Source organism: Sander vitreus, chromosome 11 (genome assembly GCF_031162955.1).
Source record: "Sander vitreus isolate 19-12246 chromosome 11, sanVit1, whole genome shotgun sequence".
NCBI classification, from domain to species: Eukaryota; Metazoa; Chordata; class Actinopteri; order Perciformes; family Percidae; genus Sander; species Sander vitreus.
In genome coordinates this window covers 18,814,807-18,839,684 of record NC_135865.1, presented here as the reverse complement: position 1 = coordinate 18,839,684, position 24,878 = coordinate 18,814,807, and the positions used below count along the sequence as shown (strand labels likewise).

The 24,878-nt window shown below is 39.7% G+C and overlaps 1 protein-coding gene across 1 annotated transcript in view; it reads right to left on the bottom strand.

Annotated features, from left to right (window-relative positions):
* col4a2 (collagen, type IV, alpha 2) overlaps window positions 1-24,878 on the bottom strand; it is a 77,058-nt gene that overhangs the window by 43,157 nt on the left and 9,023 nt on the right. The window contains exon 4 of the mRNA XM_078262095.1: window positions 10,457-10,537. Within this exon, the coding sequence (XP_078118221.1) occupies window positions 10,457-10,537 (81 nt within the window). The remainder of the gene's footprint in view (window positions 1-10,456; window positions 10,538-24,878) is intronic.

Genomic DNA, 24,878 nt, shown 5'->3' with positions numbered 1-24,878 from the left:
ACTCTTTTATTGCTGTAAGATGGATAAGGTCATGACGACAACATCAAAGTCATTGAATGAAATTCTTGTTGTCTGGGATATATTAGGACAATCAAAATGATATATATTGTTAGAATTATATACACACGTAAATTATATACAATTATATACGCAATCTTTCCGTTCTCGCACAGCACCTATAAAGATTCAAATGTTAACTTGAAATTCTTAGTAATTGTCGAAACAATAGGTCCTTGATTTCAGACGAAGGTAGACAAAAGCAGCTTTTCTTACTGCGTATTTTGCCGGCTGAAATAACTGTCGCTAGCAAATTTGATCAGCTTTAACCAACTAGCTTATTAAAATAAAGTTAGGCGGTTGAAAATGCAGTCTGACTTTTTAATAGTTGTCTCAATTATGCATGTGATGGCTTCATCCTTAACATTATGCTAAAAGACAGACGCCAAAGCTGCATGTATGCAGTATGTTTTACTTTTAACAAGAAAAGGCTTTTCGTTTAAGGACTTACTGTGTTTGATGAACATATTGCTATCTCAGGTAACACTGGCTGGAGTTGCTGGAGTGTTAACTTCCCCAAATCCAATAAAGAGCAGGACAGAGCCGCTAACGGTAACTTGTAACCCAGTGGGGAAATACTACACAGTGTTTAACGTAACCTGTAACCCCACAAAATGTAGTTAGCTAATGAAATGCTTCTTGGCCTAGGAGGTAACACTGCATTAAATTGGGAGTGTATCTATGTTCCCAGGGTCCTATATTCCCCAGCTCAATGTCCTCTTTATATGACACATTAGGGACACATTTCAAATCTCAGCAATGTTTTTCCCCTTGGTCAAATGTTCAATATATGTTTCCCTGGGTCAATATGTTGAAATCACCCACAGCATATAGCCTACTGATGTTATACACCTTATGCCCTCAAATTTGCAGTCAAGACTGTTTTCTTGACTTTTGACATTGATATCTCCACAGTAGCTGAACAGAATTTTACCATTCAAACTACATTTCCCTTCTTTGTGTTGTAATTTGAACTGTGAAGATAGCCCTTACAAATCACTTACAATTTTAGTTTATATTAAGAGACACACATGCTCACACATAGAACCCTGGAAAAATAGGGAGATCCTGTTACGTAAATTACTTTTAATTACTGTTAAGTAAGCTGGACATGCTAACGTTAGCAGTTTACATTAGAGCACACAAACACAGTTTAATCCATTCCTTATACTTGTTCTCTTGGGTTTTTAGTTTTGAAAAGCCTAAATAAAAAGACACAACACTCCGAACTCTTTAGATATTGAGTTTCGCTTTTACTACAGTACCATGCACACATCAACATGTGGAGAAATCCAGACAGCCTGAAGTGCATAGTCATGGTAGCTAAGCTATGACTCAACACTTGCTTTTCGGGGGAGGAAGGATTCATTACTCTCTTCCATCGCTGAAGTACTTTATAATTACTTCATCTTTAGAAAAAGTATATGAACATTTATGTGTGTTTCCCTAGGTTTGTGTGTATATGTGTGTAATAGTGCATGTGTGTCTTTTAAAGGACGTGCTTCTTTGTCCACAATAACAATAGTCCTCTTGTTCCTTAAACAGTACCCATCATCTTAAAACGTGAGAGTGAGCCACTTTTATAGGCTCTTAAAGCTGGACCACAGCTAGGTGCAGGAAGGCGGGTCAAACTTGGCTTTGACAGAAACGGAAAAAAAGAAAAAGGAAGAATTTATTTTGATTGTAGAGGCCGAAAGAAGAGTCCATTGGAGAAATATGATGTGATCTTTTGATGTTCATTTAATACATTATGGGGAAGATTTTTGTGTCTGAAAGCTGCACTGTATATGTGTCTGTCTTCCTGTTTGTTATCCTTTAAGTGAGGTTTGTCTTTCTGTAGAAGCACGCACACGCACACACACACACACACACACACCGATCTATATCTTTTTTCTAATAACAATAGATGTAAAGATTATTTTTAATGTAAAAGGGGTCATTGATAGTGATGAACCGGCAAATTATCAAACTGCAGATATCCACAGCTCTATGGATTGTTTTAGCATCTTTCAGCTCATTGTTTTGGTTTTACTTCGCATAACTCACTGTTTTATTAATTTTCACTACTATCATCTATGTTGTTTCTAGACAACTCTTGTCAATTTAAAAAGTTGCTATTTTCCCCAAACCAAATGTCAGACAAACAAAGTTAGGGTTTAGGGGAAGATTTATCACATTTGTCACATACAGTATACATACATGTATGTGTAATTAAATGATTTGTATGTATGTATGTGTATATATATATATATATATATATATATATATATATATATATATATGTATGTATGTATGAGCAAAATAAACAAACTATTAAGCATACATATAAGCAGAATAGTTAACATAAATAAATACAAAAATATATGCAAAATAAAGTTGGCTGTAAATAAATGTTAATGTTGCACTAATAGGTAACGGTTTGTAAAAACTTCAAAAGGTCATAATATGTCAATATTGACATTTTATTTATTTAGTTTAAAGTACTTGTGCCAAAGCCAAGTTTTGTTTTAGTTATTATTCCTTTTTTTCCTTTACTCATTGATCTGTGTCCAATATACATACAGCATAGTTTGGAGGAGTAGGGGAAAACACACAAACCACATGTGGAATGTGTGGAGATTTAACAGGCTAGCTAAGATTTTGTGTTTCTTTTAAGCATGACTTCCAAGCCTTACTAAGTTTTAACAGGTCCACACAGTGGCTTATATCCTTAAAATCCTCAACGAGTAGCAATAGCTAGCAATGCAATTTCTTTTCCCGCGTTTGCCTGATACATTGTGTATTAACATACACAAACAGCTGGTTACTGTCTGTATGTCTAAGCGTCTCCCCATATATTTACTACTGCTCCACAGCTTTATTTTCACACAAGAATAACCAGCCTGTGATGCCCACTGAATTCCTCTTTCCAACAATCTTAAGAAAATCCTTCCATCCAGGAGTTTTAGTGATAGCAGCAGGTTGTTGCTTCCCTCCCCTCCCTTCCACTCACACACACACATGCACACTTTCTTCATCATTGCTACACAGTTGGTAGTTCTTTTCCAATAGGCCCTGTCATGGTCAAGGTCAGGGGAGAGGGACAACAGGGATGGATGAGGCTCCTGATTGCAGGTTTGGATTAAGGGGCTTCCAGAATGAAAACTGACATCATGCATCATGTCTTCTGCTGATATGTGAAGCTACAACAGGCCTCTAATACAAACCAGCATGCTGCAGTGCCAGTAAATCAGTTCACTAACTTATCCCTCCTCCTATACTGACAGACAATTAGTTTTTATCAACGGAGATGGATCCTGTTTAATTGCATCATGGAAATGCAGCTCTAATCAGAAGAGTTCAACCTGATTTAAGTTCAAGAGTTAGAAAGAGTTTATTTAATACACCAAATGGTGAGACTCATGAAGTGGCGTATGTATGACACGCCAATTCGTATGCCATTATTGGCGTGTTATAAAGACGCATACTCGCTTTTAAGCGTGTTTATCAACGCCTCCATTGACTTACATTACCTTGCGATTGCGTGTGAATTGACACCGCAGGGAGTAGTATGAAATGGCAAAAATCCGCATAGGGAGGTTGGTTGGTGTGGTGGATGGGTAAAACACACGACTTTCACCCAGGAGAGTAGGGATGGCGTCCCGTGTGTGGCGTTTCCTTGCTCTCTTGTTTGTGTAAAGCCAACCCCATTTTTCTTTTCCTAAACTCAACCGTAGCTTTCTTCTAAGACTGCGATAACACACCACATGGCGTGTATGTTTACGTCCGCTGTATACAGCGTAGACATACACGCGGAAAGCTCAAAATGCGTACAGATAACACGTCACTTGACTTAAGAAAGTCAGCGTGTATGTTTTCGCGAAGTCATGATACCACGTTGCAATGGTTCATATTGAGACAGTTTTCAGGCCAAAATGGCTCTACTACTGTCAGGTGAAACAGATGCATCTCCAAGTTAAAAATGCTTTCAATGACTAAGAAACACATTTTTGCTTCACCATGAATGTCATGCATTTGTGAGTTTTATGATTTGCTTTGAAAAGCTTTTATATGCCGAGGCCTTGTAAAATGTCCTCAAGGCCTAGAGGTTATGATCCTCCAAACAAAGCCAGAACCTGAAAACCACTAGTACAGGGCTTCCACCCTTTGGTAAAATATATTCAAAGGAGTCTTTGATCTTTTCCAAACCTACGGCATTCCTCTCTGTGCCGTTATCCTGAGCAGACAGGAAAGTAGATGACAGTCATGGGAACTGGATTCAGAAGGTATGGACTTGTTTTCATGGAACATGGAGATGTTTGCCATTTATAGATGCAGACAAACACACAGACGATCTTGTTCCCAGAAAAACAGAGAGCATCCATATTAAAAAAAGATCAGTGGACTGTCATTGTGCTCAGCTTCCCGAGATGTGGGTCATTTCCTGTTCCACATCAGCTGTGGCGGCTTTTCCCATGGTGGAAAGGACAACATCTCTCCATCTGCATATTGTCTATAATGGTTGCCCTGCCATGTCATCTGTCTCTCTCGGTTTCCCTCTGGTTGTTTCTTTATCTCTCCATGTCCACTGCATAGGATGAGGTGAGACAGTGAGCTCATGCAGATGGTAGCTACTGTTCTCTAAGTCAGAGTTTCTTTTTCCTCTATAAAACCCGGCACCACTCCCAGTTTCTGAGAACTGAAGAGGGAAAGACTCCCAGCACAAAAGAGAGCATTGATTTGCTAAACATGTTTTCTGGTGAGGACGCAGCGTGCCTCATGCTCAGTTTCTCATGCTGCTCTGGCTTTTCATGCTTTAGAGACCAAGTAAACTGCTTTGTTTTACAACACCACCTACTGTAGCACACAAGACTTGGGATTGTATCCCTTTATTTGACCACACTTTCTCCGTAGAGATGCCAACTCTTTGTGAGATTACGATTGTTCTTGTTACTCAATTTTGGGGTTGCTTGTTTTTCCTTTTTATGACCGATCTAAGGAATACAATCCACTTATGATACAAAACGACAATAAGGACTTTTGGAAGTGCTGTGGGGAGCTTGATTTTTTTCTGCCTGCCTGCAATACGCTCTCTGCCAGGGGAGTGGGTGGTGAGGCTGAAGAGTCACCTTGCCAAATCTCTGTTCCCCCCCCCCCAAAAAAAAAAAGCAGAAACCTTTTAAAACCTGGTTTACATTTTCTCCTATTGTTCCTCTATTAAACATGTTTAAGCTCTTATTTATTTTGCTGACACGGTAGTGTTCAGAAGCTTTGAGCAGTTGTTTATGAAAATCAGATTTTTATACTTTTTGGTGGGATTTCAGCCAGCTGTGAGATTATTATGAAGGGTCAGTCAAACAATCAGTTTCATTACTTCACTCTCTCTCATCTCTGTCCAGATTAATCTCCATCTTCACGCTCAACGTCTCAATTTCTCTATCATTATATGCAAAAAGCATGGGAATACCAGCATTCATTCATGAAGTAACTCATATGACCCTCTTTCCACAGAAACATAATACATTTCTCTTTTCTTTCAGCTTTGCTTATATATTATGTTTTTATGTTGAACGAGAGAAAAGCATTTTTGTAATAATTTGTTCTTAACTGATTGATTGGCCACTACAAGCTGTAAACACAATATTGACATATTTAAACTTTTAAAGTTGTCATGGCGACAATGTTAAACAATTGCCCATTCACTCATTCAACAGACTGTAGAGCAATTAGTATTTATTTAAAGTCAAGTGTCAATTCACCTAATCAAAGTCCAATATTGACTCTCATTAAGGCTCTGTATTGGTCTCCACCAACTTCTGAGAGAAATACCTAGCTCTTTAGTTGCTTAATGCTCAACTACAATCAATAGCTAGTTATAGCTATATAGATAGTTGCTAGCTGCCTGCTGTTAAGTGTTGAGCAATGGATCCGTAGACCTTTTTAGCAGAAAACAGCTCCCTGCTGCGGATGAAAATCATACCGATGAGAGAGTGAAACAAAACAGTAAAGTTGTGGGCCAGAAAACCACAACAATGGGCGGAAAAAAGCTGAAATATTCCGTAAAGGTTAAAAAAACAACAACAATAGGCCTATGTCACGCAACAATTGAAGACCGGACGAACGTCTCTTGAGTGGGGATACAGCTCTTCCGGTTAGCTTTTTACAATGGCGGAGCCCGATAGACACTGCTGGACCAAGTCTCTCTGCAACCTGTCTAAAGTCATCTACGACGATTTGGTTTGGATTGCAAATGAACACTCTCAAAGAAAAACATTTTGAAAACGGCTAAAAAGGCAAAAGGTACAAGACCGTGTACAGAAACTATCATAGACTTCAATGGTAGAAGTCTATGAGTTTCTATGGTAACAGCGAGTTAGACCAATCAGAGACGTTGCTGTTACGCTTGATTGTGGGTAGTGTATCTCTTCTCCATAAGATCGCGGATAAAACATGTTTTTCTTAAAACAAGGTTGATTTCATACAGACTTCTAGCTTCTACAGGAGCAGAAACTTTCGTTTCACAACCAAGTAGCTCGTGGTCAGTCTACCTCGGATGGTTTAGACATTATGGCTGATAATCTAAATCCTTATGGAGAAAGGGACTGTTGACTGGACGTTCTGATTCCCTACTCCACGTTCCGGAAGCAGGAAGTGTGACATAGGCCTATTGGACACAGTGATGATAATACTCAAATAAAAGAATCTCACTAGCACGTAGATTAGCCACACAAAGATGTTGACATGACTATAGCCATCATTTACCCATTAACAACCATCACCTAATCGCCACAGCTGTGTCAGGTCTTAGCCAATCCAGACAGCTGTAAAGGATTAGTTTGACCAGTTTAGTGAAGTGCTCAACGCCATGACTCTCGTCAGGGGAAATATTTGGACGGAAAAAAGATAGACGTAAAGCTAGAGACACCAGAGGGATTAACACATCTGTGAAAATCCATCTTGGTTTCCATTGTTTTCACAAACAAGTACATCAGTTGGGTAATGCACACATGTAAGGGTAAAAGTTTAGTTGGCTCAAGACCCTTAGGCCTTGGGAAATTTACAACTTAAACATGCACGCAATGAGTCAGAAACAAAAAGTGACAGACCAAAACAAAGGAGAATTTATAATGTCTGGTTCCTCGAAAAGCAGAATCTTATCTGTCAGTAATAAATGGTTTAAGTGTCCAATCAGTGTCTGTGAGAAATGTTTTTACAGTTCATCTTAAGCAGACCAGATGTGTGAAGGACGTTGGGCCCGTGAAGAGAGTATGTCTTCTATTTCCTCTTGTTTTCATAAACATAAGTGCAAACAATGCCAATGTCTGACTGTGTACTGAAAGCTCTTCATTCTCTCTTGGCACTGCCATTATCACTTTGTCACTGAATGATCGAAAATCTTTCCTTCGCATCCAGCTGATACAGAAAAACAGTAAGGGAAGGGCAGGAGGGGGGCGGGTGGCTTTTGCATCCGTCAGATGTGGAATGTGGAACTTCCTCTCCCTACCTCTCCTTACAGGGTTTCCTGTACCCACAGGGAGTGTGCGGGTCAAAGGTCAGACCTACTGTAAAGTTGGGCTGGTAAATTCTCAGTGCATGCCAAAGTACAGTTGTGAGACCATTCCTTTCTTCACCACTGTATTTTGTTTTTTAAGATTGCCTCCCTCAGGAGCAGCTCTTTACTGGTAGATGGGGAGTTTTATAAAAGTCCATTACAGTCCTGAGTACACATCACACTGCTGAACTGAGGCGTGTATAGTTCCTTTACTGTAAAGATAAGGGACACAAAGGAAACTGGCTAGTTTATGCTCTGGAAAGTTTCTCTTTGAAACTGTGGTTTACAAATATATATGATGTTCTGTAGATCTCTTATTTTTACACTACGAGTATTTTCACTCATATTCTCTGTCCAACAGTTTTTATACACAACCATGTCTCATAGAAGTTTATTTATTACTAAACAGGCGAACAAGGCGTAGGACTGTGATCCCAGAGATCCAGGTCTGCATCCAGAGTCCTGTCTGTGGTTAGGGTTATAGGCAACAGAAGCACTTTGGTTAGGAATAATGATGTTCAGTCAAATGACCTCAACACTTTTCTCAAGTCACTGCAGATCTTTTCGCTTTTAAATCAGACTACAATCTTTCCCTTACATTTTAAGTTCTGCGTGCCTAAACATAACCATAAACAATGCTGTAGTCACAAGAAGCGGATATTGTATGGCAAGACTGAATATTTGGGCGGAAAACTAATGAAATATGTTGCCAGTAAACATTTTAATGAGGTGTTAAGTAACAAAATGTTAGCAACTGTTAATTAATTATAATTAATTAAGTATAAGTAATCAGTCATTTTCTAATCATGTTAACAGAAAACGTAATCTGGTCATATGTTTCCTTCAAAATGTATTTGCTGATGAAAATTTGTTGTATATAAACATAATTTCTAGAAGACAGGATTGCTTTTACAACAGGTTGCCATGGTTGCCTTATTGACAGCAAGTTAATGAGTAATGATGACTTTAAATATGATGCATTTGGTTCTGTCCTCAAGCAGGCACTATGTGCAGACATTGCAACAATCAGGCGTCGGCATACATAAAGTAGCATATGTCCATATGTAACATTATTATGCTAAGTACGGGGCACTGTTGTATTCACCAAACAGACAGGAAATGACAAATATGGATACTGAAACACAGTTCAGACCTTAGGAACAAATCTAATAAACAACATCTATCTGACCGCTTTTTTTGTTTATTTCTTTAAACCTACTTCAATTCTGTTCAGATGTTCTTCCCTGCTCCGCCAACAGGCACAGGACAGTACTGCAGGCATGCTTAGTGTGTAGCTCAGATTTTGGAGGTATTTATGTCACCTCCTCTACAAGCCTGTGTAAAGATTAGTCAGAAACCACTTCACCTCTATGTCCATATTCAAAGCATGTTTCATCCTTGATAATAAATAATTTGTCGAACAGATGCCTAAAAACCTTTATTCCTAAACATGTCTGGCCAATTGTTGTGGAGATTAGGCATCGTCTGTCTGATTCTGAAACTACGGATGTGGAACCCCCAGTCCAATGATCAGAAAGTTATCTGATGATCTGGGCAGCACGTGTCTGAAGTATAAAGCAGCCTTTAGCCATGCAGAACGCCATCACTCATTCAAAGCTTGTTATCTCAACGTGTTTAGTCTATGTCTCTTAAATTCAAAACCCCGGTCCCTCTCTCTTCTTCTCTTTCATTCCTCTCCCTAATGGGTCTCCCACACTCCAGACACTCCTTCCACTGTGACCCCCTCTTTTAGGGGTTAATGGTGTGAATTTCATCACTTAAACTGTACGGAAGTGTGATAAGTATTTCTAACTAATGAGTTTCAGCAGCACAGTCTTCCATGGCTGAATGCCCATGACAGACTCATACATTCACATGAGCTTACATATTTACATTGCATTGCTGTAATACTTTAATTTCCTACAAGAAGGCATTTGACCATGACTGCACATGATGCTGCTATGAGCTTTGTTGGTAGTTAATCTGAGGTAAAAATAGGTATAAATAAAATAAATAAAAGCAAGACAGATGCTCTCATATAGTCTATATTTTCCTTACTGTTAACAAACCCTCTAAATCAGTGATTCTCAAAGTGGGGTAAGGGGACCCTCAGGGGTCCTTGGCAGGGGGTCCGTGAAAAGTCTTCAGATAAATTCCTCATTATCATGATATGAAACATCTCAAAATCTGTAATAGATAATTGGTTACTTTCTAATCTAACAAATCTTAACTGAAACAAGATTGAGAACCTCTGCTCTAAATAGACTTTACCACACTGTATGTGGCCCCAAGCCCATTGGTTTCAACAGAAAATGTAAATGTTTAAAAAATGGGTCACAAACGTAGTTTAATTTAAACTAATTTAATTAGTTTAATTTTTGGAAAAAAAGGCTGCATAATTTCCTTAGTCCACTCGGCACTGTTGGTTTTTAGCAAACATTGCTCAGACATGAATAAATAGTCAGCTGTGAATTAATGAACATTTGCTGCACTTACAGCAACATTCTTTTCATGGGATTTGTTGACATAGTGAAAAACACTAGCCTTATCATTTGTAAAAGAGAATGTGGGTCCATTTTGAACATATATACATACAGTGTATAGCAATGGGAAACAGGGAGAAGCTATAAGGTATAAGCTATAAGGCACTAAAATATGAGCTAGTTAGGAGGAAGGCACTGTCACTGCTGCACTTTCAGAAACCAAGTTATTGGAATTACAATTTGCAGAGGCATTTAGAATGCATCATATGTGATCATGGCCTTGTTTGTTGGGTAGAGCTAATTAACACAGAGATTAAGAAAGAGAGAGAGAGAGAGAGAGAGGGTGTTTTCAAAGTTGAAACAGTAGTAACAGTATGGGACTTACCCTGGCACCCTTCTCTGGGAAACATTGACAGCCTCCGCTGCAGTCTCTTCCTCCACACGGGCCACTGTCCTTCTTCCCACCCTGTGAGACACAAAACATACAAGGTTAGAGCTGGGCTATTGGAGCTCACGGTATAGATGTCACATATACAAGAAACTGATACATTTTTCTGTCCACTTCATTTACATAAACACAGTAGAGATATATGTCCATGTATTGTTGCTTGCTTTCCTCTTTGTGCATTCAATGGGACACAGTGTGGGGTAAATTGTGTTTACCGTAGGTGTGACCCAAGGCATGGATACCCGACCCGAGCCCGACGGGTCCCGACGGTACCCGACGGGCCGGGCCGTGTTCGGACAGATATTTAGAAATTATGGTCGGGTTCGGGTCGGGCTCGGTCACATCAGCGCGATAAGGCATTTGTTGTAAAATGGTGCTGCGGCTCCTTTAAGAGAGCTCATTTCGTGTGTAAAGTGGGCAGAAGAGAGATAGAGAAAGAGGAAGCAGACGTGTAGATGCGACCGGAGCAGAGTTGGTGTAATAAGTTTAAGTTTTGTACACAGTGTGTGCGGTGTCCGAGATAAACCCCAGACTGAAAGCCAAGTTCATTCATCTGCTCACCAGAAACGGGATTTTAACCCCGACGTTAGCCTATATAATGTCGGCCCTGGTTTTCTGATCACGGTCGGAATCGAAGCAAGCAGGAAAGGTTAACACATTGAACATTTTAAATTAAACAGCTTATTAACGTGCGCGTTCCCCCGTGTGCACTGATGCGCTCATCTGTTGACATTTCCGAATGCCTTCCTATAGCCACACAAACAAACGTACATGTGTCATTAGTATGAGAAAAAAAACCCAGATTTTAACTGTGTCAGGCTCGGGCCAGGTTCGGTTACTGCTCTGTCGAACACGGGCCGGGTTCGGACAAAAAAATTCAGCCGGATCAGACCTCTAGTGTGACCGGCTGTGTTTGTGTACACTGTGGTTTGTGAATACACTTGTTTATGTGTGGAAGATTGTTTTAGTGTTGTCTGCACTGCTGTGGTTATTGGTCTGGTGTGCAGAGAGGATGTTTTGGATGTGGCTCGAATGACTCATGACGGACATGCAGACATAATGGATGTCCATGAAAATCCTATTCATCAGACGGGCTGTTCCCAGCCACTGACAGGGACAATTTGTCTTTAGATGTCTGCATACCAACAAAACCACCCACCATCACAGGCTGATCTGTGCTCGACATGGCACAAACACACACACAGACCGTCAGGGGTCAGTGTGGACATGCCATGATCAAAGACAGCAGTCACACAAAAAGGTTTCCCCAACCCACATGTCAGAGGTGTCGAGACCCTAGCTGAGATAGCTGAATACGTTATTAAGACAGAATGGCGTTTTGGAGAACTTTTATGTTTATGTGGTGTTTCAAATGAAAATCACATGCAACATCCAAGTTTGCATTTCGGATCTTGTGCAACGACCACATTTCTTACTCATCAGAAGCAGAAGCAAAACAATTTGAAGCCTTGACCAAACTGTAGACACAACATAACGTGTTGAGAGCCACACAAATGTTCGTTTAATATATATGTGGGTTAATCAGTGACTGTTTAGACCATCCAAGTTTAAATGCATGACTGGAAATGCTGGAAATGCTTTTGCATAATTTAAAATGTTCCATTGAACTTTTCACCATTTGTGACTGAGAGTGATTAGTAATGAAATACGGACACATACTGCAAATAGTGTGGGGCCTTCACCGAAATGGGTGAAAAGGCCCTTTACTGGCCTTTCAATTAGCATGTATGAGTGAACTTTGACTAGACATGCAGAGAGGCTCCATGTAGCTGGTTATGACGTCTCTCTCTCTCTCTCTCTCTCTCTTGTATCTGCCTACGTGCTCCACCTACACAGCCATACCATAGCAAATGCCTCAATACCCTCCCCTCTCCCTTATTAAAAGAAAAGAAACAAAATGGCCACTTTATGCCCACAGTGGCAACAAAACAGCAGATACAGAATCAGAATAATACTGCCTCCACACTTTGACAGCAGACCCCAGCAATCTCTCTTACAATGGCCACATTGAGACTCTCCTCACACACAAAGACCTTCTTTTACTATAGAGACATCATCCTTTAATGATCCCCTATCTCCACAACAAAAAGACCCTCTTCCCCTCCCGTATGGAATGCACAAGGCTGCATTTCTTAGTTAACTACCAGTGGATCTGAGGGGTTCCTTTCAAACCACTGTTTGATCTAGCTCAGACATGCTGTGATGGGCTTAATTTAGCCTGCATGCTATGGTGGCAGACTCACTCTGTCCACAAGCAGAATTCATTACTTAAATCCTTAATTTTGAAATCATAATTTGGAAGAGGGTATATCTAAAGCAAGCCTTCATCTACAGGGGGAATACCATTACAATCTTTTTTTGTTTCAGGAGTGGAGACAAAAACAGAAGGTTGTAAGGATGTAGAGAGTCATGGATGACCTTTCTCCACATTGAGGTGGAAGTCCAAAACACAGACAATAGTCTGTTTCATCTCCGGACAGACACACAAAGGAATGGCTCCCATAAAGGCAATTACACATTATGAAGCTATGCACCATCAATTAAAGTTTACAGTTTACAGGCTCAAAATAGCTGATGGCTGTTTCAGCAGAGGACAATAGGACTGTGTTACAGTATCCCGTTTTCTCCACCCACCGTCACAATAACCTCTTCTTTGTCAAAATCACCTTTTCCATAGATACTGCCCGGTACACCTTGGATGATAATGTGTTGATACATTTATTTTGCATCAGTGCAACAAAGCTTAAAGAACTTGCTGCCTAATGGTCCAACCATTTCTATTTATTGTCTTTCTTAGGGTGCTATCACACTTGTAGTTCAGTTCATTTAGTCCCGACCAAAAAAAAACACACGGTTGCCTTTTAGTTTGGTCTATTTTGTGTTCACACTGACTTATTAGCTTGACGTTACATAGACTGACCGCTAACTCATTAATTGGACAGTTTTGTCATCCTGAATCATCAGAGTTACATGGACCCACATAGGTAAAGGTGAAAATGTGGATCTCATTCTGCTACCTAGCAGGTTCATGTGTGGTGTTACAACCGGATTTGGTGATAGGTTAGATTAGAAGAACTATAGACACAGTAGTTGCCAACATACTGCACAACACGACAAGAGAGACAGATGAATCCAGACCACCTAACACGACAATGTGGAGTCCTGCAGACTATAACTATAAATCTGAAACCTATGTTAAGCTATAGCGAATACCAGAGTTAACATTTCACCTTTGAGCCAAAGAGATACGCAAAGAGGCAGAAGATACATTGCTATGTGTCTGCTGGTGAGTAATTTCTGCCTGATGTCATCGTGCAGTGTCTTTCATTTTTAAATAAAGTACACATTAGTATGAATGAATACTCACTCTAATATCTTTGTTATGAGAACTGTCAGATAACATTGTATATGATTTGAAACAATGGCCATAAACCTGGTCAGTTCCTAATCTCCGGTTTGCGGTGATTGTTCATCTGTGGCTTCTCGTTTACAGTAAGCATCCCCAGTGTTGATCATCTTTTCTGTGCTGTGAACTACCTTAAGTTATCTGGGGCATCTACTGCAGTCCTCTGCTATACATCAAGACTGCAATCACATGCATAAACCTAAACTCCTCTTCATATATAAATGAACCTGTGCATTTGTGTACACCACTCAGACCACACACAAAGTCAAATGAGAAATAAAACATTCCACAGAAGATAGATTTGAAAAATAGGCCAAGGTTTCCTCTTAGAGCCAACATGGTGTCTCCTGAGCCAAAACAAATCATATTCCTCTCTTGCCAAGTTGCCCAGTGTATCTGGAGCGTGTATACCGGTTTATCCATCGCTATAAGCAGAGCTATGAGAAGAAAATAAGTGTTAATGTGTAAAACAATTAAGAGAAGTTTAATCAGGAGTAAATCTACAGTACCATTTCCCTTAAAAAAAAAACACTCAAACATTTAGGGAAATAAAACCCATAGTACCTTCCCCTAAATAAAGGTTTAATACAATAAGTTAATACAAGTATATATAACTTAGATCAGTCTGTAAAAATAGAGCCAGTGAGGTCATATTTGTATGAAAGATGTCTGTTACTGATATTTGTACGTGTCTATGGCCGTTTTTATGTACAGTATGTATGTGTAGGGATGTATACTGTATGCAAGCCATTCCGATGTAAAATATATTTTTTTTCCATCTACCTTCCTTTATCAGTGTTTCATTAAATAACTAATTGCACACCATCAAAACGCTGTGTAAAGATAACCCTTGAGTTTAAGTTCTTAGAAGAGTTCAAGGTCCTCAAGCCACAGTGGTCAGATTAATGCCTTTCTTAAAATGTTGTTTTTATTGCTTCCCTGTTTTTATGGCTGCACTGGTGCCTCACTCCAAATGTCCTTCAATGTACAGTAAATTAAATAAAACCAGATGGGGTAAGAGCACTCTCTCTCATGCTCAATTATTCCCTTCCTGCTGATACATATACGTACATATATTATTGCTATTAATGCTATTAGAAAGACTTATGTAGAGTTTATTTGGCTTTTTAGATATAGAGCCAGGTAATGCAGTGAGCTTTGGTTATTAATTAAAATGTTTCTTCTGAATTAAAAAATAATTAGATTCAGGTGCTTTTATATGTTGTCATTAAGCAATAATGCTTATTTAGGTGTCCTGATATGAGACAGTAACGGACCAGTTGGACACAATTTTCTTCACCTAGTCTATATGATTATGTTTGAACCATGCCAAAATAAGATTTGAATGGACTGTCAGCCAATCTGAGATTAGTATTTTCCATGGCTATAATATAAGTATAATAATTTTCCAAACACAGATGTAAGAGCTAAACCACATTTTGAAGAACTTATCTGTGTTAAGATTGTGAAAATAAGATTTTTTTTTGGTGTAAGTTGCTTTGAATAGGTTTCCTTGACCAAACTACTATACCACCATCCTACAGAACATGCAGACATGATGAAGGTTGGTTTGTGTGGATCGTCTGTGGTCAGCCTGAGTCACCACGGTCTTGGTCTTTCCATTTAGTGCATACAGTAGGTTTACCACAGACATAACCACTTCCTGTCAATGTCAAAAGCAGCCAAAATCAAGACCGCATCTCAGCTATGAGAACAGGATGATGACAAGACCAAAACAGAAGAAAAAATGCAGACAAAACAAACTGAAGGTAAATTATAAATACAGATGCAGAGAAATAATATCAGATTTTGAGAGGGAGATGGAACTAAGAGGGGAACATATGGCTTTGGCCTTCAGCTAGAGTCCGCTAAACTCAACAGGCCCAACACAGAAGGATCATGGGAGGATTTGTGGTATTCCAGAGCAATCAGGAACCCACATGATGACAACTACAATAATCAGAAAAAATTAATTAAAAAAACCCATAATCCTTACTAGGGATGGGTCTCGAGACCCGGTTTTATTAGGTCCGAGTTCCAAATTTCTCAAAACCCTGAAAATCAATAAGATCTGAGCTTATCGATGCTGCTATCGAAACTAGTGGATCATATAACGTTATGTCTAAAAATAGATATGTGCGCAAACCGGAAAACCGATTGACCAGCACAGTGTGTGCGTAAAGACCATAGGTAAAGACTAGCCTCCGCACCGCAAATCATTCAAAACATACTGGCTACTGAAAGCACCGCTCTGTGGGCCGCTTAATCATCTCGTTAACTCTATGAGCCCAAGCTTGTCGTATACGACAAAAAAACACATAGTTTTTCGGGGTCTTTGTGCAATTAATACAAACTGTTACATCCAAGATTGATACACTTTATGTCCATAATTAATTCATTTCCAGTCGTTAAGCGCCGCTAGCTCTGAGGCTAACTGCCATTATGAGTTTCCCATGATACTCTGGGAGACCATTCTGACCAATCAAAAGCTTGTTTACGTCTTGTCAACCAATGAAAGGCTGGTCCGTCATTGCAGATGAAACAAATCATATATAGTGAAGAGGAATCAGCCGAGGGCAGAATAGTTTGATATGACCACAAGTTGTCAAAAGTACCTCAGAGAGGGTTAAAACAAAAACAGCGACAGAGACAGAAGAAATCAAACAGTAACAGACTCACAATTTGTGCAATAAAAGCAATAATATTTCTGTTAAGATTAAGAATTTGTCCGTACATAAGGTCTCATCTTTCCTACAAATAATAGAAAAGTATTGATAATGGTATTAGGATCGTTAAGCAGTCCCTCCAGGATTTCGCGATGAATTTGGTGCGACTCGCAATTTTGACCAATCACCGCAACTTTTCTGCAAACTTGACCAATAACCTGAAGTTTCCCACGACTTCAACCAATCACAGCAGTCCCACGTACACTCTGAGAGCCAATGACCAAGCAGGAGTGAGAACGGGTTGATAATTTCCTTGTTTGTGATATGAAGACGAGACGTGTGTGACTCGAACATCTCACATTTACCAACAAAACGTACAGCGAAAGACCGTGCAAAACATTTCAGACCGTCCTGCCAACCTGTATACATTTTAACATCGATGTAGACTGTAACGATTTAAAAGTCGCTGAAGTTGCTGCCGTTTCAATCCTGGCTGTCGGCTCTCTGCAGCGGGCGGGGCTGCTGCTCCGTTCCCCCCGCGACTGACGCTTGCACACACACACACAAACACACACACAGACACACACACAAACAACACACACGGTGGATGCAGGAAAAAAAGTAGATGAGACGACACGATGACCTAAATTGAGGACAGCTGCGCTCGTTATTGTAAGTGCAATGCTAAGTTAAAGTACAATAAGTGCTTTATCAAACCGTATGAATGTGTGTCCCAGGCCAGGATAGGAAATGAAAGACCAAGAAGCCATTGACATATGTTCAAATTTGATTCATTTAATAAATTATTATTTTTGTCTTAAATCCACCAGCCATTTTCATTATACCAACATCAGCAGCATCCTGAGCTTTTTTGGTAAGGTTACTAGGAAATCTCAACCCAGAATAGTTTTATTCTCCCCAAAACAAGTTTCCTTTTTATTTTTAAAGAACTATAAAAAAAAACTTTTTTGCAACTTTCACTGTCTCCTGCAACTTCATTGCAACAAGCATACAAAAGACATTGCAACTTTTATGGCAATTCTTTACAAAAGTTCCTGCGAAATCAGGATTTTTGGGCCGCGAAAATAAAAAAAAAAAGACCGCGAAATCCTGGAGGGACTGGTTAAGCAAGTCTCGAAAATGGTATCAATATCAATACGTAGCGATCCCCATCCCTAATCCTTACATGGTTGAAACAAATTACAAATGCCACCAAGAGAGATAAAATCAGAGAAATTGAATTTAGTTTAATTTTAGGTTAACACGGATCAGTGCAAAAAACAACCATCACTGGAATCCAGAAAATCCATGGTAAAGCCTATGAAACTAAATAGCAAACAGGGCATAACACACACACACACAGGAGACAGATGGGAGTCCATGATGTCGACACACAGCTGTGCATTCCACCTACCAACCAATAAATTACTCAATAAAACATCCCATAATCCGTACAGATTATTAACAAGTTAAACACATAATTCAGAAATGTGCGTGATGACCTTGACTTTAAGAAAAGATGTTGTGACAGACACGGACACATTTTTAGAGGAAGTCAGTAAATCTCCTGATTCCACCATTAATTTTCCTCATAAAACCATTACTTTTTGTTTGCAGATGTTGTTACAAGATAGTATTTCTTACTCCCTGTTGTTTAAACATCCAAACATTCAGAGAAACCTTGATGCCACAGAAAGATCTTGTAACATCAATGACTCTGACCTGATGAAAATGACAAACTGCCTCTTTGAGATGGTTTCTCAGTTTTCACACATGAAACGACAAAGTCAAGCACATAGTGTTTGTGTGAAACCCCCCCTGTGTTTAAGGTATCAAATGAACAGAGATCACAGACTGTTGCAGGTCAGGATGAGTGTTTGATCTGAGATTGGTGGTGACACAGTTTCTACCCTTCAGTAACTCACCCTATAAGGAGGACAGAAGAAACTGAGGAGACAGATGTGAAATATGGCTGCTGTAATAACAATAATTAGGCTCTTAACAGAAACCAAATCCAACTATAAGGAAACCCTGTGGCCATAAGTGAGTTAATTTGCGGCTGTTTGCCAGAGGCTGTTGCTCATCCTTAATAAAGGATCTGACCTGTAGACTTTACACAGTGACCTTGGCCAAAACTATTTCAGATCCCACTATCCAATCTGGTAGATGCCAATTCACTTTTACAATCACTACTGAATGGCCCTTTTATGGCATGTTGTGTTTGCGTGAGTTTTCACCATTTTCATTTTGATTGTGTGTGTCTGCGTGTACACATTTATACACTGTACGTCAGACAATCTGTCAACGTTATAGTATGCCAAGGTAGCAGCTGCATTTCTTCATACTAATGATGAGAAAGCGCAAACTCGTTGAATTTGAAACACCTGGCCACTCTCAACAAGAAGCTCCGAGAAGGGTTTCTATACACATCTGTGATTAGAAACATGCTGTGTGATATGCCTTGATGCATATCTGCACTATATCTCAATATCAGTGGTGAGACTGATTCTGCACTGGGTATGTGATACTCCCTTTGCCAGCTGAGAACAATCTCTGTGAAGGATACACTATAAGCCTGCAAGCCGGAGTTAACATCTGACTTAAGAGGCATCTTAAATATTAGGAAAGTTTTGTTTATTTAGCTGGTCAGTCCTCTACTTTGGTCCAGACCGAAATAACTAAACAACTATTGGATGGATCGCCATAAAATTTGGTACAGACATTCATATTCCCCACAGGATGAATTGTACTTTAGTCATCCTTTAACTTTTCCTCATCAGGTAAAAAATCTTAATTTGTTCAATACTTTTTAGTTTATCCCCAAATACATACAACTAATTACAGCTGCCTTAGCTGTATTTTGTGCTTATTCCTAATTAGCAAATGTAAGCATGCTAAAATTCTAATTTGAAATGGTGAACATTGTAACTGCTAAACTCAGTATATCAGCATTGTCATGAAATGTAAGCATGTTGATGTTAGCATTTAGCTCAAAGCACTGCATTACTTAAGTTCAGCCTCACAGAGATGCTAGCATGGCTGTAGACGCTTCTTAAAAAATAATAAAGGTGAAGAAGGTAGCACAGTGTTTTTTTTCTTCTACTATGTAAAATAATATTTTGCTAGAAACATCTCCTTGCTTTCATATATCTAATTACTTTCTTCACTGTTTTTACAGTTTTTAGTCTTTGCCCTCTCATGCACATAAACAGCATTAACCTCCACATGTGATTAAAAGACTTTTAGTTTCGGTTTATGCTATCTGGCATCTGATATGGTTCAAAAGAAAAATCTTAAACATCTTGAATGACTTCATCGCACTATTTGCAGTCTCACTGCAGCCTCGGTGAATCCCGGACAACACAAGGTGGAATTTGTGAGGACATTCTTGTTTCACTGAATAAAAAGAGGAAAGAAGCATGTCTAAATGACCTCTGTGACTGTGAGTGGGAAGCTATAAACATAAAACTGCAAATGTCTGTGTGTGTGTGTGTGTGTGTGTGTGAGCGTACACACAAGAGTTAGTGATCAAACAATGCTGGTCGTCATTGTTGCTGTCTGGCTCTGTGACTCACAGGTGGGCTGTAAGAAATGTTTCCCTCACAGTAAATAAGTACAATGAAATTGTGACTGATGCAGTATATTACATGGAAATGCTTGATCACTACTGTACTTTTTCAACAACCAATTCACTTACTAATTTATTTTAAACCTTTTGTATTTTGTCTGTCAGATTGCGTCTTATTTTTCAGCGCAGTACTGAAATACAAAACTGTAAAACAACAAACAGATTAAACCAAAAAGTAAGCCAGGGTGTCAAAAAGGGGGAGTTTATACTTTCTGTGCAGCTTCAGCTTCCGGCAATAGTCCGACACAGAATTGAATCAAATAATCAGATTCCAACTGTAAAACAAACACTGACAAAACAGTTAGAAACACAAACACACACACACACACACACACACACACACACACACACACACACACACAAAAAGCAAAACATCAATGTTGGCGTAGTCTTTATTACTGACTGTCTTGATATAACACCAGATGTCCCAAAGGCCTCCGTTATGGTGATAAGGGAAGTTCTTGTGCTGGCCATAATGGAGCTCACAGATTTCATACGTGATACTCAGTACAGCTTATTTGCATCATTGCATCTTTACAAATAATTCAGCTTCCTGCCACAACATCATCAACTTCCTGCTGGAGAATTTGAGTGCTGCAGCAACACGTAAACCCCAAGACGTAGTACATGTGCATGAACAGAAAACCAAACGAAAATAGGGGAAAAAAATGAATGCTCAAAGTTCAAAAACAAATGTCTTAATGTTAACATGGGAACAGCTGTGAGACTAAACAAATCAAGTTGTGATTTGTCACATTCATGCGGAGCAGCTCTGAAAAACAACTCAACATTTCAGTAATATCTCGAGAGATCTTACTGTGTGCACTGTATGGTTTCTGTTGCGCTACAAATTCAAATAAGGAGGGAGAGTGGTGAAAGGGACAGGGTCACTCTGCTAAGAGCAGGGCATGATTTTGAAGGAGAACATGAACTAGCAGAGGGACCTGAAAGAAGCAGGGCAGAGCAGAAACTCCCACTGTGCTCCTGTGGCTGGGCTCCAGTGTAAACATAGCTCTGGTTTCTGCCCTGGGCCTGACACAGCTGGACCTTCCCTCTCCTTAACTGGCCTCAGGTCACACAGTCTCAACTCCATTTCCCAATGGGGCACACTTCTAATCAATGCTTCCTGCTACAGTCTGAGCTAAATGGAGGTGGGATTAGAACCGTTTCTGTTCTGGATCTTAGTGCTAACAGTCCAACCTGTCAGACCTTGTTATGGTGATGGCCCTGCTGCTCACCCCTTGAATCAGACAATCAATCACATCCAGATGGGATGATCCATTCAGAAAGAACCTGGACACATGAGAGGCCTGAGAACAGTCATGTTTGTTTTTATTTCTACTTGAGTAGACAATGTCCTCACAAGGATTCCAAAATGATGACTTACAATGTTTAGAGTTGAAATCCATAGTCAGGACAAGACAATATTGATTAGGATGGTAGAATAAGTATGACTTGAGTCCAGAGACAGAGGAGATGGACATGGTAAGATAGTCAGGAGAAATGATTGATGTAAACCCGGTTATTTTGTGCTTTATGCCACAATAACAGAAACATGACTAATAATCTAGAGCCATGCTGGCGGTTCTATGAGGCTGTTCTCAAGTTCTTTCTTTTTTCTTTTTTTTTTTAAAATGTGTTTATTGCAGATCAACAGTGGGTACAGACTGCGCTTGTTCGTACAAGCAACATTGTTTTCCATTTTCTTATTCATACAACCACAACAATAAGCAGCAAACAAGAACATACAGTTGTGATTATTTGGCAGATTCTGAAGACATGGTGAGGCACCTTAGCACATATCAAGACTTAGTTAAGAGACAAAAAAGCAAAACAGGAGTCAAAAGAGAGAAGAAAAATTCCCTACGAAACCACTACTATTACATTATCAATAAGGGTGTCACGATTTCGATTTTTTGAAATCGATTGAAATTAAGTCACAATCTTGAATATCGAATTAAAAAATGGAATCGTCGATACTGCCACGCCCCCATGTCACGTCCAGTCGGCTTGTCAAGCGGAAAAAAAGACACGTGTTGAAGTCAACCTCCTGTAACTTAGCTAGAGCCAGTCAAAAGATAGCATGGCAACTGCAGATGCTGGAGACCCATCGGCAGAACATGAGCCCCCTCCTCTTTCACTGAAGTGTGTGAAAGTGTGGAAGTATTTTGGATTACAGTGAGTTATGTTGACAATGTTCACGTTGTCGACAAAAAAGTCGTCTTCCAGGCAGCGCTGCCTGGAAGACGACGTTGGGGGCTTTAACACCAAACTCTGTGTGCTGCGAAGAGTCTGCCCTCAGGATTGTCGGTAAACTTTTTTTTTCTTTTTACTTTATTGACAAATTATCAAGTTTCCAATTGACTGAAGACGTTATTGTTACATTATGTTGTTAATAAATGTTTTAAATTTGACAATGAAATGTGGTACATTGCGAACAAAGGTCAGATATTATATTACATACAAGTCTAGTCTAAAAATGGCAGAGCAACCTGTGCTTTAAAAAAAAGAAGTAAAAATCGAGAATCGAACCATGACCTTAGAATCGAAAATGTAATCAAATCGAGGATTTGGAGAATCGTGACACCCCTATTATGACACCCCTATTATCAATATATGTGACCCCTCATCACACAGCTTCCTCCCTCAGACCCCTTAAGTATTTCAAAACTGGTCCCCATGCCCTATCAAACACACTTTTCCTCCCTGCATTTGTGAATCTGAGCTTCTCCAGATGAAGGACTTCGCCCAGCTCTCTTAACCACATTTCAAATGAAGGCACAGCATCGGACTTCCATAATCGCAATCGCAATATAAGTTTTTTAGCCAGTACAGTACCCAGATACACTGGCCATTTGTCAAAGCAGTGTCATTTGTGGACCCCAGAATGGCCACAAGGCGGTTGGGTTTCCACTGCTTGTTAAAGGCTTTTGAGTAGAAATCAAAGACAGAAGACGAGAAAGAGTGGAGGTTAGGGCACGTCCAAAATTGGTGTGTGAGGGTGTCCTCTTGGTACTTACACTTATGACATAATGCTGATAAACTGGGATACATCTTGCTTACTTTTACTTTTGAGAATTGCAACTTGTGTATTATTTTAAATTGTATTAGATTATGTCTCGCATTCACTGAGCATCTATGAATGTTCACAATACATGATTCCCAGAATTCCTCAGTGAGGGGCACCCCCAATTCTGTCTCCCACTCAGTTCTTGACCTATCTGTGCTGGTTGGTTCATGGCTAATCAGAGTGTGGTATAAGCCACTGCTGCCACTGTGGTATAAGCCACTTGCCACTGCTCTTTTGCTTCCTGGCCGAACATTAGTTATGTTTTCGGATGTGTGATGCCGTGGTATGTCTACAAATGTAGACAAGCTATAAAATGCCGGATTTGCAGATATCGGAAAAGGTGTGAGGCTGGGAGGCTATATTTGTTCATTAATTGCTCAAAGGACATGAGGTGCTCAAAGTGGTTCTTTGAGCAAAATGATAATGTAAAATTACAATTAATCTTAAAGACCAAATGTATGTACCAAAGTATGTACGAAATTACATTGCAATGCATCCATAAGTTGCTGAAATATTATGGACCAAAGTGGTGGCTGACATTTGCCAACCCTTGCCAAAGGAAAAAGACAGACAAGGGAGAAGAGAGAGAGAGAGAGAGAGAGAGAGAGAGAGAGGGAGAGGTAGAAGGAGAAATTGGACAAGGTCATGTTATCACAAAGTGCGCATTTAACTTTGTTAACATTCTTCACATGACAAGAAATAGTTCAGTTTAATCAATTAGACCACAGCTGGGATGGAAATGAATGGTATTTTCTCCAGTCCAGATAAAAATGTGTGTAAAGCCCTACAGTGAGATCAGTGAATGGCCATGTTTCTACTGGATGAGATATCAAAGTTGTGACATTATGGAGGGCCTACATACCGCAGGATATGACTAGTTCCAGTCTACACATCAGTGCATCACCAACATAAGGGCCCATAAATGAAATTCAAACAAATGACTCCAGAAATGTAATTACCATGTGGGCACCTGTTAAACTAAACAGCACATAATCTAACAAGCCCAGAGTCATTTTGTGAGAGTATGTATAGTCTTTGTGTAAACACAGCTGAAACAATCCTTCCATATGAGCTCACTGAGAAAACTCACCTCGAAGGAGACAAGCTGAAAGAGGAAGAGTGAAAGAGCGGGAGGACAGACCGTCTGCCAAGTGTCCCTTCAGAGATGGATGGAGAGCGAGCAAGGGGACAAAAGACAGGGAAGATAGAGACCAGGGGCAGAATGAGGCTATAAAAGGAAGTGAGACTGAAGCCTGGGAGGACCGGGTGGAATGATTTCTGCACAGCCTGATGGGACCCCTGTGTCTCTCCATTAATCACTGTGGGATGGAGTGAGGGCAAAGGACAGGGGCGGATATATACAGTATATAGGGATTTTCCAGAGACAACGTCCACAATGAATTTACTTCCGAACTTCATTCCAAGTCAAATAGAAGTCAGTTGAAGCTGCTGGACTTTTAAAAAAATGCTGTGTCCTTCCTAAAAACAGTTGCATATATAAAAAACTCAATTCAAGTAGTAGAAGTACTTAAGAAGGTATGTACTGTATGTACTTCTTAGAAAATTTG